This window comes from Chelonia mydas, chromosome 25 (assembly GCF_015237465.2).
Source record: "Chelonia mydas isolate rCheMyd1 chromosome 25, rCheMyd1.pri.v2, whole genome shotgun sequence".
Classification (NCBI taxonomy): domain Eukaryota; kingdom Metazoa; phylum Chordata; order Testudines; family Cheloniidae; genus Chelonia; species Chelonia mydas.
Genome location: NC_057858.1, coordinates 3,655,539 through 3,673,962, shown reverse-complemented (window position 1 = coordinate 3,673,962; position 18,424 = coordinate 3,655,539). Strand labels below are relative to the sequence as shown.

Sequence of the window (18,424 nt, the reverse complement as noted above, 5' to 3'; positions counted from 1 at the left end):
CTCCTCAGCCGTGCCCCCCCAGAGCATGCTCTGCCACACACACACACCCAGGCCACGTGCCCCCTGGAAGCCCAGCTACCAGCCACATCCCAGTGAGAAGGAAGCGGCACCCAGTGCTGCATGGAGCCTGATTGCCCTGCGCATCCCCCGGGCCCCTAGCTTGAAAGGCTGGCTGTGAGTAAACAGTTCCCCCGCCAGCAAACCATAATCGCCGACTGGAAACCCAGATCTCGCTGATGGGAGCGAACGAGGAAAGACTCGTCAGTTATGGATGGGGCAACTTGACGGAGGCAGGAGGGAGCCGCCTTCCAGCTAGAGCGGACGAGGCACGTTTGGAACAAGCTGGCGCCGGGAGGGGCTGCCTTGAATATTTCGTCGGCATTGATGAATGATGGATTTTTCATCCACTCCCTCCAGTCTGGGAAATAACCGTCCAGAGCCGCGGGACCTGGAGCCCCCACAAGCCAAGGGGAAAGGTCCCAGCATCCCCGGGGGCTGGGGAGCAATGGGAGAGCTGGTGGCTCGCCAATCCATCCGCAGCCTGCGCAGTGTGTCCGTGGTGCCCCCTGGGATGGAGAGATGGCAGGGCTCAGCCGTGGGGGACACATACCCACGCCCCCCGTTGAGCCCCAGACCTCTGGATCGGTAGCACTACGGGCTCCTAAAGCTCTCTACACAGCCCAGCCACTGGAGGGGGCCAGGGAGCCACCCCCTGACAGCGTGGAGCACAGACCCAACAGGTCTGCGTGGAGGCTTCGGGACACACCCCGGGGACTCTCCCCAGGTGCCTAGGGTAGCTGCTCTCAACGCATCTGACGCCTGCTCCCTTTCGCCCCACCCATGGCCAGTCCCAGTAGCACCGGGAGGCACCTCCTAGCCCAGCTTGTATTAACCCTCCCGATGGGGCTGGGCCACCCCTGGCTTGGCCGGGTTGGCAGCTGGGCCATGTCAGCGCAGTTCCATGCACAGCTCCAAGCAGAGTCGCAGCCTTCCCCGAGGCTCTGAGAACTACAGCTCCCAGCATACTGTGCTGCAACAAGCTCCGCCCCCTCATCTGAGGGCTGTGATTAAAATGCAGGGGGGTTAGTGGAGGACACGTTACCTAGTGGGTAGAGCAGGGGCTTGGGAGCCAGGCCTTCTGGGGACCAGTCCTAGCTCTGCCACTGATTTGCTGTGTGGCCTTGGGCAAGCTGCTTCACCTCTGGGTTTCCACACCATTGGCGAAGGGCTGCAGATCACGCTGTGCCTTGGGGCACGGGGTTTTGGGAAGCTCTCAGATCCTGGCATGGGAAGCGCTGAGTGCTGTGTGTGTGATCCTGCTCTCTGGGGGTTGGGACTAGAACCATGTGTCTTAGTCCCTGTACTGCTGGTATCACCCTGCTGCTGCCCAGGCTGTGTGTAAACAGGATTCTAGACTCGGGGGGTCTCAACCCGGCACCTTTCGCCATCACTAACCATTCAGAGCAAGTGTATTTGAGACACACCCACGGGACATGGATGCAGTCCATTCCCCAGGCCCTGCCCCCCAGCCAGCCATCAGTATCAACACAGAGGAAGCGAAACCCTTTGGGGCAGCTACACAGAGCGACCTCATGGATGGGGCTCCCAGGCCAACCCTAGCAGATGGAGCCCAGGCCTGTGCCAGGGAAGCCAGGGTTCTGATCCCAGCTGTGTCCTGGGGTGGCCTCGGCCGTGTCCCTTCGCCTCCCTTCCCAGGGGCGCGCGGCCGCTGGTGCTGGGCCGCGGTGACTGATCAGCGCATCAGAGGCACTTGCCATTTGGCGGGCTAATGAGCTCTCGTTTCTGTCCCCAGCCTACTCTGCACCCGGCACGCCCCCTGCGAATCGCTCCTTCGTGGGATTAGGACCAAGGGATCCGGGGAGTATGTACCAGGCACAGGTAAGAGCTGCGTGCACTGGGGGCCTCCGTGTGCCACGGCCCCGCAGGGAGGGAGCGCTGGCCTCCCACAACAGGGCCTCTTTGCCATGGCAGGGAAGCACTAGCAGGCCATGCTGGGCAGGGACCCTGCCTTCCAGCCACAACCAGGACTTGGCTGGGAAACAGCCAGCCCCGTGGCCAGGCCAGATGGCAGCATCCTGGTGGCTCAGCCTCGCTGGCAACTGTCTTGCTTTCTCCGGTGATCTGGTTCCCTGTGGTCCCAGGTGGGATCAGGCCGGCCTGTGGGCCTGTGAGCAGCAAGGCCCTGGGGGAGGAGCACGGCCAGGCAGCCTGTCTAGAGAGAGCGGGCGGCGTCCTGCCGAGCCGGCGTCGCGCAGCCTCCCCTGCCGTCCGTCGCAGCCCTAGGGCTCACCAGTGCAGGGCCCAGCTCCCCAGGGCAAAGCGAGAGCAGAATGCCCCCCGGGCAGAGCGGAGGGGGTGACGGCCCAGCATGGCCAGGGCTCAGGGCCGGATTCAGTCACTCAGGCAGGCCCGGCAGAAGGGGCCGGCTAATGTGGCTTTAAGCCTTGGCTCTTTCCACACGCGAGGCCATGTGGGCAGCAGAGAAGAGCCGCAGCGCGGTGCACCCCGGCCAGGCCCCCTCCGCCGGACGCCCGCAGCAGGATGGGTGCCTTGCCCTTCCTCCAGTTCTGTGCCAGCCGGGGAGGAAGCTCAGGGGGCCATTGGTACCTACTTTAAGGGCCCTCAAAGCCAGAGGCAGCCCAAAGGGGCCTGTCTGTGCCTGGGAATTGGGCTCTCCCTGGGCAGTGGGCGGCCTGTGTTCCAGCGTAAGCCCAGCCGAGGCTTGTCACAGGCCACGATGCCTGTGTCAGACCCAGGTACAGCAGCGCACTGGGGTGGTGCCCGCGCAGCCGCGCGTCTCCCCGTGCCTGAGCGTCCCCCACGCTGCCTCGCCGGCTTCGTCTCAGTGCATTCTGGGAGAATCCGGGCCGCTGGCCCATCGTGCCTCAGCAGGGGGCGAAGTGCCCAGGGACACGGGTGCAGAGTGGCACCAGCGTGGCAATGCATCCCGGGATTGCTAGTGCACAGGGAACAGGGAGCAAGGCGGAGCCGCCAAACCGGTTACACGGAGACACCCAGGAGCCAGCCTGGGCCCCTGGCCGAGCGACCCCTGCTGGGCTGCCGTGGGGACGAGCCCTGCCTCAGCCTCGTGTGTGTGCGGGCCCAGCCCGTGACTACTGGTACCACTGGACATGTGTGAGGGGGGCCCGAGCCCTCGTGTGCCAGGTGCTTGCCCTGCCTAGTTCCACATGGTCAATTGCTAAAGCAGGGACCGGAGCCTGGGGGAGAGAAGCAGGGTCCCGCTCCTGCCAGTCACTGCGAATGCCGGGCAACAAGACACTGCCTTAGAGACAAATCCCACCCAACTGCTTGCAGGGCGGAGGAAGGCCGGGCACGGAGTGGGCTGACGGATTAGCACTGTTTTCGAGGCTGGCTCGCTGGGTGGGCAATCACAGACTTTGACCACTAAGTCGCTGGTTCAAGCCCAGCCAGGGGATGGTCTGGAGTGGCTGCTGTGCAGTGGATCTGGGGAGGCCGGTTGCTCCCCTCACACCGCCGCTGAGGGGTCTCAGAAGGGGGGTCCAAGGTTGCGTGGGTCAATCTGGGCCCCTGCTGCTGCCCGAGCTGGGGAGAAAGGGCCCAATGCGAAGCCAATCGAAAGACTCTCATTGGGTTTGAACTGGGCATCGGAGGGAGGGAGGGAGGTTGGTCGCCCGGCCTGGCCCGGTTCTGAGTTCACTCCGGAGCCCATGCTGGACTCTGCTGTCCGTGTCTTGGCTCTGCCCCGGCCTCCCTCGCTTTCCCAGCCGCCTTGGGCACTGCAGCTGCCTGGAGCCCAGCTCCCACCTTGGCACCCGACCAGCACGCCAGAGCCTCGTAAAAAAACAACTTGGCAGCTGGCGCTGAGTGGCTGTTGAGCCTGCCCCCCCCACCCCACCCTGGCCAGATTGGCACAGCCGCCGCTTGGCATCTGATTGGCTGGCTCCGTCGCGTGATGGCCGTCAGCCACTGGGATTCTGCCGGTGACGTTGGCACCTGGCGGAGATGCTAGGCGGAGCGCGGCCGGTGGTGCAGCGAGGAGCCGTTACCCTCCCCCCAGAGCCCCCACGTGAGCTCGGTCCGGAAGGGGCAGCTCTTTGCTCTTAAAGAAACAGGGGCTTAAAATTCCACACACACACACACACCCCCGCCCCTTCAGAAATGAAATGCCTTGCCCCCAGCCCTGACTCTGGGCCCGACCCTGCTGCTGGGAGCGGCTGGACCCTGGCCATGCTGCGGGCTCACACACAGCCCCCAAGGCCTGTCACAGCTGGAGCTGGGAGCTGGAGTGTGGATTTTCAGCTGCTTTTAATTAGCATCGCTTATTATTTAATCCATAATTCATTAGCTGGTGTTTGCAGGGCACAGCGTTCCCAGGTGCAGTACTGTGTCACTAGGTGGCGCCCTTCCCTCTAAGGCCCGGCTCCTCGGCCGTGCAGCCCAGGGACCGCGTGGCTTTAGGCTGGCAATGCAGTTTGTTGTGCAGAGTAGGGCGGCCCCTGGCGTCCCTGGTCCCAGAGCCCCTTGCGCTAGGCGCTGTACGCCCACAGAACAGAGGCCATCCCTGCCCTGGAGCTTACAGTGCTGACAGGGAGAGGCCAAGGTGACAGGGAGACTAGGAGACACACCACAGCCAGCACTGGGAGATTATTACAGATGGGGGGAGGGAGTTCCTAAGGGTCTGAGATCAGGGTCCTGGCCAGGGCCTACCCCGGGACCTGCTCCTGGGATTTCCACAGGACACAGGATTCCTTGTCGTGTCCCGGTTCTGAGCGGCTGCTGTTAAACGTCGTGTTCCACCCCAGAGGGGGCCGCGTTTCAGCAACCGGTGGAATGAGCCCAGCGTATCCCTTCCCTCTGTGATGGGTGTTGGTGGGTCTGTCTCTGAGGAGCCAGGGGTGAGCCCCGCCAGAGGAAAGGCCCTGCATCAGGGCTGGTTAGGCGATCGCATGCTAAGCAGGACAATTCTAATGACGAACACATTAGCTGGGTGCCTCTCGGGAAGCTCAGCTGTGACCCAGCAGAACAGTCACCTCTGGCACGAGTCAGACAGCCTCAGCTCTCCCAGTGGTGCTGGCTTGGCAGCCCCTGCCGCTCTGTGTTCAGCCACAGCCTGGGCACCCCGGGGAGAGCCCAGAGCACCACGAGGGGCCAGAGGGCACGGCCAGGCCTCACTCGGTCCCTGTGGAATGCCAACCAGGCTGCCAATTAGTGCCGATTGTTCTGGCGCCATTTGTGTGGCGGACAGTTGGCAGCGAGGTGGCGGCGAGCCCTGTGCTGCCGGGAATTCACCCCCCTCCGCTTTTCCCTTCTCCATTTGTCCACGTGTTGGCTGAATGAATGCAAGGACTGTAAACACTGGGCTGTTTGTCTGGTGTCTCCAGGGGAGGTTGGAGGCTGGGAGGAACTCAGGTGAACACTGAGCTCATTCATTGTGGTTTGAACCCCCAGGGAACAAAGGTATGTGCAGAGAGACCAGGTGCGCTGCTGCCGGCTGCCTGCGCCCTGCGCTCTGCACAGCATCGGCTAATGTAAACTGCAGCTCGGGTCGCTCTGCCAAGGGGCCAGGGCACTTCCAGAGAACACCGAGCAGCTGCTGACCCAGCAAAGCAGGGGCTAAACTAGGGCTGTCAATTAATCACCGTGAACTCAAATGATTAACTCGATTAAAAAAATTAGTCGCAATGAATCGCACTGTTAACCAATCATAGAATACCAGTTGAAACTGATTATAAATATTTGTGGGTGTTTTTCTACATTTTCAAATATACTGATTTCAATTACAGCCCAGAATACAAAGTGTACAGTGCTCACTTTATATTATTATTTTTGATGACAGATATTTGCACTGTGATAAAGAAAAGAAATAGAATTTTTCAATTCATCTCATACGGGTTACTGGAGTGCAATCTCTTTATCCTGAAAGTGGAACTTACAAATGTAGATTTGTTTTTGTTGCATAACTCAAAAAAAAAAAACCAATGTAAAACTTCAGAGCCTACAAGTCCACTCAGTCCTACTTCTTGTTCAGCCAATCGCTCAGACGAACACATTTGTTTACATTTACAGGGTCCTGCCTCTGATTCCCCACCCTGTAATGCACTTCCACAACAAAGAGATTGCACTACAGTACTTGTGTGAGGTGAATTGAAAAATACCATTTTTAAAATCTTTTTTACAGGGCAAATATTTGCAAACAAAAATCATAATAGAAAGTGAGCGCTGGGCACTTGGTATTCTGTGTAGTAAGTGAAATCGATATATTTGAAAATGTAGAAAACATCCAACAATATTTAAATAAATTGGTATCTATTCGTGTTTAACAGTGCGATTAAACCTGCGATGAATCGTGGTTAATTTTTTTAATCATTTGACAGCTGCGGGCTCAACCCAAAGCCCTGAATACCACGTGGTTTTTAGCAAAAGTCGCACCCCATCCCCATGGTCGCTCTCTGCTGATCACGCTGTTACTGCAATGTGTGTGAGTGCGACCTCTGCTGACTGGCTTCGGAAGTGCTCCACTGCGTGTCATAGCCTCTGTAGGGCTAGTGGGGGAGTTGGCTCAAGGGGCAGGGCCTGTGCTCTCAGCGCCGGCGGAGCCGAGTACTGTTTCCTGCATCGCCGTGCCGTGTAGCAGAGGGACAGCTGGGAGACACCAGTACCTACAAGCGTGGTTGCAGGACATGATGCCTGGGATCTGCTGCCCGGCTGGCTCCACAGCGTCGCGCCGGGCTCGCGAGTGGTGGGAGGCCAGGAACAATCCAGGGTGCCGCAGGCAGCAGGTTCGCCATTCACGGGGTGGGGAGGTGGGATTCTTCCGGCTGAACCACCCCTTCAGCAATGGTGGGGTGCTGTGCTCTTCCCTCAGGGTCATGCCCGATGCCTCGGGGTGACACTAGGGGGTTCTGTGCTGTGGGCAGCCGGGTGGGCGACTCAGCAGGGCCCCTTTGCCCTCTGTGTTTAGTGCTGAGACACTAGGGGTGCAGAGAGCAGGGGGGTGACTGGGTAGGAAGTGCTGTCCCCTCAGAGCCCCAGTGCAGTGCCAGGGGGGTACTGTGGGGCACTCTGCCTTCCAAGTCAGCTCTGCCCCCGTGCCCAGCTGTGGAGCTGCAGGATGCTGTGCTGGGGGGAGCTGTGCTGGTGATCCTTGGGGTGTCTCTCTCCCCACGGAGCCCCGCCTGCCCCACCACTCCAGAGCGCAGCAGTGATGGATGATTGACGTTCCCAGCGTCACCCAAACACCTGCGTTGTCCTTGGCTCCAGCCACAGCTCCCCGGCTTTCCCCTTCGTCCTGCCCGCTCCCCACCTGGGCCCAGCCAGATGCAGTTAAACCTCAGAGGGAAAGCAGATCTACAGAGCAGGCGCATATCCGGAGCTCCAGCCACCAGCAGCAGCCTCTCTCTGCCCTGGCCACTGTCTCTGCTCCGTCTCGGGGAACAAGCGTGCCTTGTCTCCCTCCTTTTCATGCCCACTCCCCCAGCCCCTCTCTCTGCCTCAGTTTCTCAGACATTTCCCCGAGGTTGGGGCGGCTGCAGAAACCCAGGGAGTCAGTTCAGTTCCCAGCAATCAGGTGTCACCGGACGGCCCCCAATGGCAGTGGCAGGGGGTCCAGGCCTGGACTGGCCATTGGGATTGCACTCAGCACCGGGGCCCCCTGCCCTGCAAAGACACAGTGTAGGGGGGCCTTGTGCTGCCACCTGCCGGGGAAGTGCAGAACTGCGGTCAGATCTCAGTGCCCACACGCTCCCACCGAGACAGCACATGAGTGACCTTGGGGACGCGGCCTCCTGGCTGCTGCATGCAGGTTGTGTCCTGGTTTTCCTAATTCTAGCCTGGACACTGTCTGTTTGTGAAGCCTGGCGTAGCCTGTTTATTCCCCCCCAGGGATTCCTGGGCACCCCAGGACACTGAAATCCCAGCGCCGGGGGAAGAAGGGAATTTTAGATCCTGTCTATACAAGGAAAGTTACACCGATGTAAATGGATCCCATTACACCGGCACAAACCCTTAATCTAGACACATTAGGTGAACTAGATAAGTTCATGGAAGACAGGTCCATCAATGGCTATTAGCCAGGATGGGCAGGAATGGTGTCCCTAGCCTCTGTTTGCCAGGAACTGGGAACGGCGACAGGGGATGGATCACTTGATGATTCCCTGTTCTGTTCATTCCCTCTGGGGTGCCTGGCATTGGCCATTGTTGGAAGACAGGATACTGGGCTAGATGGACCTTTGGTCTGACCCATTATGGCCGTTCTTATGTTATTATTTAAAACAGTTTAACACCGGCCTAAACCAGTTCAGTTTGTGCTGGCAAATTACAGGCTTAAGTTAAACCAGTGTAAGTAAGAGTTAAACCAGTATGAGTGTGTCTACACATAGGGCTTCATACTGCTTCCCAGCCCACAGGAAAACCAGGAACAATGAGATCGCCCAGCTCCCCTGTTCTTGTCCCATCTCCCACCTCCCCACCCCAAGGCCTGGCTCCTCACCCCACTGCATTCCCACCAAACTGTGTCTACGCTGCCAGGGGGGCACTGAGAGCACGGGACAGACAGGCCCTTGGCTCCAGGACCCAGAAGGAGCAATTGCAGGGCAAGTCCCATTTGTCCCTTGCAGCCCCAGGGTGGAGCGTGCTCAGTGGCTCTGTGGGGATGGCACCTGCACAGCCCCCTCAGCACAGAGGAGCTGCGAGGGGCTGGAATATGCTCAGTGCGGGTGGAATCTTCAGTGCATTTAGCTGCCAAACTATGACAACTTTGACAAGTCCCTGGAAAAATTATGGAGCAGGTCCTCAAGGGAATCAATTCTGAAGCACTTAGAGGAGAGGAAAGTGATCAGGAACAGTCAGCATGGATTCACCAAGGGCAAGTCATGCCTGACTAATCTAATTGCCTTCTATGATGAGATAACTGGCTCTGTGGATGAGGGGAAAGCAGTGAGCATGTTATTCCTTGTCTTTAGCAAAGTTTTTGACACGGTCTCCCACAGTATTCTTGCCAGCAAGTTAAAGAAAAATGGGCGGGATGAATGCACTATAAGGTGAATAGAAAGCCGGCTAGTTTGTTGGGCTCAACGGGTAGTGATCAATGGCTCCATGTCTAGCTGGCAGCCGATATCAAGCAGAGTGCCCCAAGGGTCGGTCCTGGGGCTGGTTTTGTTCAATATCTTCATTAATGATCTGGAGGATGGTGTGGATTGCACCATCAGCAAGTCCGCGGATGACACTAAACTGGGAGGAGAGGTAGATATGCTGGAGGGTAGGGATAGAGTCCAGAGTGACCTAGACAAATTGGAGGATTCGGCCAAAAGAAATCTGATGAGGTTCAACAAGGACAAGTGCAGAGTCCTGCACTTAGGACGGAAGAATCCCATGCACCGCTACAGACTAGGGACCGAGTGGCTAGGCAGCAGTTCTGCAGAAAAGGACCTAGGGGTTACAGTGGACGAGAAGGTGGATATGAGTCAACAGTGTGCCCCTGTTGCCAAGAAGGCCAATGGCATTTTGGGATGTATAAGTAGCGGCATTGCCAGCAGATTGAGGGACATGATCGTTCCCCTGTATTCAACATTGGTGAGGCCTCATCTGGAGTACTGTGTCCAGTTTTGGGCCCCACACTATAAGAAAGATGTGGAAAAATTGGAGAGAGTCCAGCGGAGGACAACAAAAATGATTAGGGGCTGGAGCACATGACTTATGAGGAGAGGCTGAGGGAACTGGGATTGTTTAGTCTACCGAAGAGAAGAATGAGGGGGGATTTGATAGCTGCTTTCAACTACCTGAAAGGGGGTTCCAAAGAGGATGGATCTAGACTGTTCTCAGTGGTAGCGGATGACAGAACAAGGAGTAATGGTCTCAAGTTGCAGTGGGGGAGGTTTAGGTTGGATATTAGGAAAAACTTTTTCACTAGGAGGGTGGTGAAGCACTGAAATGGGTTACCTAGGAAGGTGGTGGAATCTCCTTCCTTAGAAGTTTTTAAGGTCAGGCTTGACAAAGCCCTGGCTGGGATTGGTCCTGCTTTGAGCAGGGGATTGGACTAGATGCCTCCTGAGGTCCCTACCAACCCTGATGTTCTATGATTCTATGTTTCTCTACTGAGCATGTGCAAGCTGAGATTTCTGAATTTGGGCAGATTTTCATGGGGATGGAAGAAGGCAGCTCCCTGCAGGCAGACACACACACGCACACACACACCGCCAAATTTCTAGTCCCTGCTACACAGCACCGGGGCACCAGAGCTGCTCAGCTAAACAGCTGGAAGAATTGTTTACACGGGCACAACAATGGGTTTTCCCCAGCCTCACTCAGAGGAACGGGTGGACCGTTTTGGTTGGAATTTTGCTAAAAAATCCAGCCCCGAGCAGAGACCTGACATGGGCAATTTCATCCCGGATGGTTAAAGTTCGTCAGAAAACAGAGTCTGATAATGGGAAGCATCGGGCAATCGGTGGCGCTGCCTGCCTGCCCTGCCAGGAGTGGATTCTTTGCAAATCCTTCTTCACCCCAGAGGAGACATCACCCCACCTTCTGAACAAGGCCCTTTGCAGTATTCCAGGAGGCTGATCTCCTGCCCACAGATCCCTGCTCTCAGCTGGGCCTGTCCTCCCGGCCCCAGCAGCAGGCCCTGTCTGCTGGGGTCCGTCCCCCTGCGGAGGCGCTCACTGCATGTTCTAGCGAGGCTGCCAGGATCCCCCACCCCATCCAACAGGACGTGGTTTCCTCGGTAATTTTCCATTCCCTGGCCCTGTGCAGCCAGCAGACACGGTGCTGGCACAGCATGGAGCATTCATAGAAATGAGTCAGACCAGGCTCGGAGCTGGGCTGCTGGAGCCCCAGGGAGCCAGCTGCAAATAATTCATGGCGCTCTCCAGCAGGATGGAGGCTCGGAGAGGTCCCTCTTCCCCAGCAGGCAGCCAGGACTTCAAAGAGGGGCTCGGCCCAGCCCCCTCTGGCCCCTGGAGCAGCAGGGATGGTGCAGCAGGACCCCAGGAGGGGTGAGACGGTGCCGCAGGCTGAACAAAGGGCGCTGTGCGTGGCCTGGCTTGTCTGGTGCGCTGGTACCCCCGGCAAGAGGCTGGGGCCGTTTTCCTGGGGTCACCTGGAAGGAGAGAAACTAGGAACGAGAGAGCGGTTTGGTTCCCAGGTCCGATCCGAGGGACTCTGCTGGGTTCTCGTCCAGGCTTGCCCTGCACTCTGGCAAATGGTTTCCCATCTTGGCTGCTCGGTTTCTCCAAACGACTCAAGCGAGAGGGCTTCCCTCGGGCTGCCCCAGGGAAACATCTGGGACTGGGGCCGAGGCCTCAGACCACATCCCAGCCAGCCTGGGCAGCATAGTTAGGGGTGCGCCCCCAAGCCACCACGCCGGTGTGCTAGGCACTGTTCACATGGGGCGAGACCCCCCCCTCCAGTCTAACGGGACTTGCCTGAGCAGTGGCAGTCAGGAATTGCACCCAGGTTCCCTGAGTCCCAGGCCAGCACTCTACCCACTAGACCGCACTGCCTAGCTCGGCCTGTGGGGCCTGCCTCTCGCTCGTGCTGCCTGTCTCCGACTGGAAGGGGCAAAGCTAGGGACCTTCTGTAACGTCTGAGCAGAGCACGGGGGAGCCAGGGCCCCTGTGACACTGTTGGGCCGAGCTGAGCCAGGCACAGGGGGCAATGAGGAAACTGAGCCCTGTCGCCGCGGGCAGCACAAAGGGGCAGAGCAGGGGCAGCCCCAACCTCCTGCATCAGGGGGCTCCTCCCGCCATGTGCCCCGTGCGGTCTCCTGGCAGTGAGGAGACCGCACCCCAGCTCCCTTCCCCCCGACTAGGCCCAGCGGTAGGGCCGAGACCCCCAAAGCAGGGGCCGGGGAGCAGGGAGCTCTGGACCTGGCTCATCCCCTGAGCACAGACAGCGCCTGCAGCTCCAGCCCCCAGCTCTGCTCTGCAGTGAGAGGCTGGGAATCTGCCAGCTGCCCCACCCACCCAAGCCAACCGGCCAGGTTTCCGTGCCAGATTGTTACCGCACCTGGGCTGGCCACATGCAGCAGTGGGACAGCAGGAGCTGGGACTGCACCCTGCCACACTCCAAAGGAAGAGAACCCTCCGGCCATCTGCCTGTGCGGGGCTACAGATCACGTCACCCACTATTAAAGGGCAGCCACCTCTGGGGAGAAGCACAGCAGCTGGGAAATCTTGCCCAGCAATACTGCCCCAAGGTGGAGGGCAGATGGCGAAGAAGAGTCTAGGGTCCATGTGCGGTTGCCCAGGGCCATCCGGGGGAGGCTGTAATCGCCCCACAAAGGCATTTGGCCCAGCACTTGCAAACAAAATCCAGACCAGCATGGGATCGCTGATGAGCTCAAAGGATCAGGATCTGGGTTTACACCTCACCTCACCCAGAGGGACGTGCCTTCTATTGACCCCTCCACCTGCCCAGCGCCGCACTGGGGTCAGCACTGGCCAGGAGGGGGAACGCCCCCTACTGAGCCCCCCACTCCCTGCAGCACTATGGATTTGCTGTAAAGGTCTCTCATCCAGGCACTGCCTAGGCTGTCCTCCGGAGCGGTCCACGCTGGAATGTCGGCCCCAGCACTGCCCCACCCCGCTCTGGGTACGCTCAGATTCGGAGCCTAGTCCAGATGCTTGCTTGGCCACAGGGGTCTGAGAGCCGGTGGGATGGCCCAGCCCAGCTGCGGACCCTGGGAAACAGTACATGCTCATCCATGGAGATTCCAGAGGAGCCTGGGGAGCCATACGCTGCTGCCCCATCCTGGGGGTCTGAGGCCCTTGCAGAGGAGATAGGATCATGATTCAAAGCCTCTGTGGAAGTTGAAATGCTGGGGACACAACCAAGCCGAAGTGAATATAGGCCAAGGCTCAGACAGCTGCAGGTCAGGCATCCTGGAGCTTGGGGGCAGGAGCTCCGACCGCACAGGATACACCGTCTGGTTCCTGTTTCCGCTGCCTGGAGCAAGCTGACGGGTTTTCCATGGACCATATGGCGAACTGGCCTGTCCCGGCCGTGCCCTGCCAAAGCCCAGCGGGGGAAGAAGTAGAACTCGAGAGGGCTCCCACTGGGCCTGCTCAGAGCAGAAACCCAAACCTCAGGCAGCCAGAGCCCCGGCTTACTGGGGGCAAGGGACGAACGTGGGCAAATCACGTGAGGAGCAATCAGTGCCGGTTCTGCACTGCCTGGGCACATGCTACACTGGGTGCTGCCCCCGGCAAGCATTACTTGTGTCATCCACAGCGCAGGTACAGCAGCAGGGCAAGCTGCCCCCCAACCCTGGGGCTGCTCTAACATACCCAGGGCCAGGCCGGACCCAGACAGCTGCACAGCCACGGCTCTTCCTGAGCCCCTCCTGCTGTAGTATCTGAGCACTTCCCACCCCTTGATGAATTAACCCACCAACCATCTGGGTGGCAGGGCAAGGCTGTTATCCCCACTGTACAGATGGGGAAACTGAGGCACAGAGAGGCCAGGCGACATGCCCAAGGTCACACAGGAAGTTTGTTGCAGAGCAGGGAATTTAACCCAGGTTCCCAAGTCCTAGACCATCACTCTAACCACTGGTGCATCCATCTTCTCTCCCCCACAGCATGGGGCTGGGGGGGATCTGCTTCTCCAGTGCCCTGGACCTTGTGTCCTCATTTGCACCAGTACCAAGTGGGCATAAGATGCCCCCAAGTGGAGATGGCAACACTTGGCACTGGCTTTGCCCAGGTGACCCAAGGTGCAGGGCACTGGAGAACCAGGCTAGGGTGGCCCAAAGGGCCTTCAAGCCACCTTCACCCCATTGCCCTCACCTCTCTCCAGTCCTGCCCACTGCAGGCACAGCGGTGTTGACCCAGCTCTTCTCAGTGTCTGTGAGCCTCGATCTGCGTGGGTGCAGGTCGAGGCAGTCCTGCATTGGAGGGTTGCAGTCCAGGTCGTGGGAACCATCATCCCCAAAACTAATAACGCACCGGATTATCAGACCAGCCTGACGCTAATTCTCTCTCCAGCCCGGGGTCGGGTCACCCGCTGATGGTGCTTCTCCCTGCGTGACCAGCACGATCAGCCTGCTGGTGTCACACGTGCACACCCAGGCAGGGGGGTTTGAGGTGGGCTTGCAGGGGAAGCTGCCTGGTCCAGACCAGCTCAGCTCTTTCCTCGGGGTTCTCTCGCTGGCTCCTCCTTCATAAAGACAAAATACCCTCCCCCACCAGGGAGCTGCTAGGAACTTTTATCCATCCCCAGGGGGCACATCCTGCACTCGGCTGGATCCTCTGACGTATTCATTGCATATCAGTCTGCTGCCGAGCTTGTTAGCTCTTGATGCATCACTTTTGTATCACACTCTAGCCCAGGGCTAGGATTTCCAGCCGTTATCTGAGTGCCAGGGGACTGTAGGGAGGAATCATATGGTGCATTTGAGTGAACCCAGTGTTAAATATGGGAAGCCTTGACCAAATGGAGCTGAACTGATCGGTGGCAGGGGGTGGGACCCTGCTGTGATATTAAATACACAAGCACAAAATTGCTTCTGTGAATAAAAGTCTCCTAGTTTTAGGGATTTCCATAAACCTGACAACTGTGGCAGCAACCAGAACTGATCCCTTTCTAATGGGCCTTTCTATTTCCCTCAGTAGGACTGGATTTCCAATTTTTAAAAGATGTCTTTTTGTCTCTAACCACCTCTTTTACTCTGTTGTTCAGCCATGGTGGCATTTTTGGGGGCCCTCTTACTGTTTTTTTTTTATCTGGGGCCTACATTTAGTTTGAGCCTCTATTATGGTGTTTTTAAATACTTTCCATGCAGCTTGCAGGCATTTCACTCTTGTGACTGTTCCTTTTCATTTCTGTTTAACTAGCTTCCTCATTTTTGTGTAGCTCCCCTTTCTGCAGTTAAATGCTCCTGGGTATTTGGTATTTCTTTCCCCCGCCCCAAGGATGTTACCTTATGGTCACTATCACTGAGCAGTTCAGTTCTGTTCACCTCTTGGAGCAGATCCTATGTGCCACCCGGGACTAAATCAAGAACTGCCTCTCCCCACGTGGGTTCTGTGACTAGCTGCTCCAAGAAGCAGTCATTAACGGTGTCTAGAAATTTATCTCTGCACCCTGTCCTGTGGTGACATGTACCCAGTCAGTATGGGGATAGTTGAAATCCCCCATTATTACTGGGCTTTCTGTTTCTGTAGCCTCTCTAATCTCCCTGAGCCTGTCACAGTCACACTCACCCTCCTCGTCAGGGGGTCGGTAATACATTTCTACTGCTCTACTTTTATTATTCACACATGGAATTTCTATCCACAGAGATTCTCTGGTACCATCTGATTCATTTAAGATTTTCACTATATTTGACTCTGTGCTTTCTTTCACATACAGTGCCACTCGCCCACCAACACAGCTACTCTGTCATTCCTGTATATTTCGTACCCAGGTATTACCGTGTCCCGATTAGCATCGTTCCACCAATTTTCTGTGATGCCTCCTAAATCAGTAGCCTCATTTAATACCAGGTGCTCAAGTTCAGCCATTTTAATATTTAGACTTCTAGCGTTTGTGTATAAGCACTTATAACATTTGTCGCTATTTAGTTGACTTCCTTCATGTGATGTAATTGAATGGGACTCTTTTTCATTTGACTGTTTCTCTGCAGTTCCTACGTGCACTTTACCAATCTCTATTCCCTCCTCTCTGCTAGGATATAGAGAATCCCCTTTAATAAATCCTCCCGTAAGGGATGTCTCTGAACCGTTGCTCCTCCGCACCTCTCAGCTTTCTCCCTTCTCAATGAACTTTTGAATTTTCCATGCCAGCAATCTGGTTCTGTTTTGGCTTCGGAGGAGCCCATCCTTCCTGTACAGGCTCCTCTTTCCCCACATGGTTCCCCAGGTCCTAACAAACCTAAACCCTCCTCCCAGCACCATCGTCTCATCCCCGCATTGGGGCCCTGGAGTTCTGTCTGTCTTACTGGCCCTGTGCTATTTCAGAGAATGCTCCCAGGGAGGCTCTTGACTCGAATCTCTGACCTAGCAGCCTAAATTTGGCCTCCAGGACCTCCCTCCTGCCTTTCCCTATGTCACTGGTACCTACATGTACCACGACCACTGGCTCCTCCCCAGCAGTGCCCAGACGTCTGTCTAGATGGCTCGAGAGATCCACAACATTCGCACCCAGCAGGCAATTCACCGTGTGGTTCTCCCGGTCATCACAACCCAACTCTCTATACTTCTAATAACCAACCCCCCATTACTGTCTCCTGTCTCTTCCTAACAACAGGGTCCCCTCCCCTGGAGGGGTGTCCTCCGTGCGAGAGGATACCACGACGTCTTCTGGAAAGAGGGTCCCAACTACAGGACTCAGTTTCCATCTGTTCTCCTTCCCCGAGACTTTCACCCTTCCCAGTAGCACAGAAGCTGCCAGACTGGGGCTGGGCCTGCTCTGCTGTGTCCCGGAAAGCCTGGTCTGTGTCCCTGGCTGTCTCCCTTAGCTCCTCCAGTTCAGTCACTCTGGTCTCCAGAGCCCATACTCAGTCTCCGAGGGCCAGGAGCTGCATGCACCAAATGTTCATGTACACCACCTGCTCGTATGTGCTGCATTCAGGGCAATAAACTGGATACCCCCCACCCAGCTGCTGGCCGTCTGCCTGCGTTATTTTGACTCTTCCCTGGGGGGTGGGAGGGTGTTTGTTTGTTCTTTGTGTGTGTGATTTTGGTCCGGGTTTTTTTAGGTGGGGGGCATTATTGGCCTAAGTTAGGCGAATGTTTATTAGGGTGTGTTTGCTTCTCATGGTCCCTCACTAGACAGACAGATAGATAGATCCTTCATCCAAGGATTTCTGTGTACTATTATAACATGAAGGAATTCAACTCCCCGAGAGGCACCTGAGTTTTATTATTATTCCTGGTTTAGGGATGGAGGAGCTGAGGCATGGGGGGGCAGTGACACTCACTGCTCGTGTTTGCACTGTTTTGTATCATAGCAGCACCAGGGCAGCTCAGGACCCTGTTGCACCAGGCGCTGTAGTGAGAGGCTGTCCCTGACCTGAAGAGCTGGCAAGGCTAAAAGACATGGGTTGGGAAGGGAAATTGAGGCACAGAGCAGGGAAGTGATGTGCTGAAGGTCACATGGGGGCTCAGTGAGGAACAGAACCCGGGGCCCGGCGGCACAGACTGGGATGGCACAGACTGGGATGGAAAAGCTGCAGCTTTGGGCCCTAGGAATGCTGGTCCCCCTACTCTAACCACTAGGCGTTGTACAGCTGAAGGGTTAAAGAGAACGAGCGACTGGCCAGGGAGAGGTGGAAGGAAGAGGCCAGGCAATCCAGGCGGGGAGAGCCAGAGCCCACTGCCTGCAGCAGGAGGGTCACGCCCGGAGCCGTCTGGTTGCCAACAGAAACCAGACATGAGGTAATCGCGGGATGAACTTGAATTTGGGGGACTTAGGGAGCAACACAGAGGAGGCCAGTCGAGGGCAGCAGCAATTCTCTCAGTGCCGGAGGCCTCTCGGCTGGCCTGCTCCAGCCCCTCCAGCCTGGCCGCGGAGCCAGGGCTGAGCAGTCCCCGACCCGAGGCCTCGGCCCCGGCCAGCACCCCCGACGCCCTGGCTGCACTGTGTCGGCGGGACGTCCAGCACAGGGAAGGAGCCAGTGACTGGTGTGATTAAAGAGGGCTCAGGGAGTCCCGGCTCTGGGGGCCTTGTACGGGGGTAGGAGCTCGAGGACTTTGTGGCAGTACCTAGCCGGTGCTGGGGTGTGGCTCTAGATTATGGAGCCAGTTCTGCCCCACAATGCACAACCTTGGCAGCGTCTAGGGGCCATACATGTGGGGCCAGATAGAGAATGCCAGGGCGGCATGAGGGAGGCACCAGCAGCCCACGCTGCCCCCTCCCAGCCCCTTGGGGAAAAGTCACCCCTGTACAATAGCAGCCGAGCGCACAGAAATTGCTCTGGAAAGCAGCAGCCCCAAAGGAGTTTGGGGTCAGAGTGGACCAGCACCCCAGCGTGAGGCGGTGGCAAACAGGGCTAGTGTGATTTTACCTCTGCGTCTGGCGTTGGTGAGTCGATCCTGGACACCGCATCCAGTTCTGGGTCCGCAGTTTAAAGAGGGTGGGGTGGATGCAAAAAAGAGCCAAAGAACTGATCCGAGGGCTGGTCACTCAATCCAAGACCTGCTGGTGTCACTTATCTCAGCCAGCTCCTCGGCGTCAGGCAGGGGACGCGCCTTTGTCCAGCCTCGCCACAGTCACATCTGGGTCCCCTCATTCACCCCATGGCCCCGGCAATCTCCCATTGCAACGGACCGTGAGAGAAACAACTCTGACGTCACACACCCCAATGGGGACGGGACTCTCGGCAGAGGGGGAGCAAGGCACGGCAGGCAGCCCGGGAAGCCCCCGTAAGCCAAAGCAGTCCCTGCAAGGGAACAGACTACACGTGGGGCTGCCCCTTTCCTGG

General features: G+C 57.4%; 1 protein-coding gene across 19 annotated transcripts in view; it reads left to right on the top strand.

Moving 5' to 3' along the window:
- Positions 1-18,424, top strand: part of NFIC (nuclear factor I C) — a 361,746-nt gene that overhangs the window by 119,148 nt on the left and 224,174 nt on the right. For 14 of the 19 annotated variants that reach the window (XM_043535785.1, XM_043535792.1, XM_043535786.1 and 11 more), the window contains one exon: positions 1,814-1,899. In XM_043535785.1, coding sequence (XP_043391720.1) covers positions 1,814-1,899 — 86 coding nt within the window. Of the gene's footprint in view, positions 1-1,813; positions 1,900-16,248; positions 16,600-18,424 lie in introns of those variants that run through there. The other 5 variants (XM_043535789.1, XM_043535787.1, XM_037885967.2 and 2 more) reach the window with 2 other exon arrangements.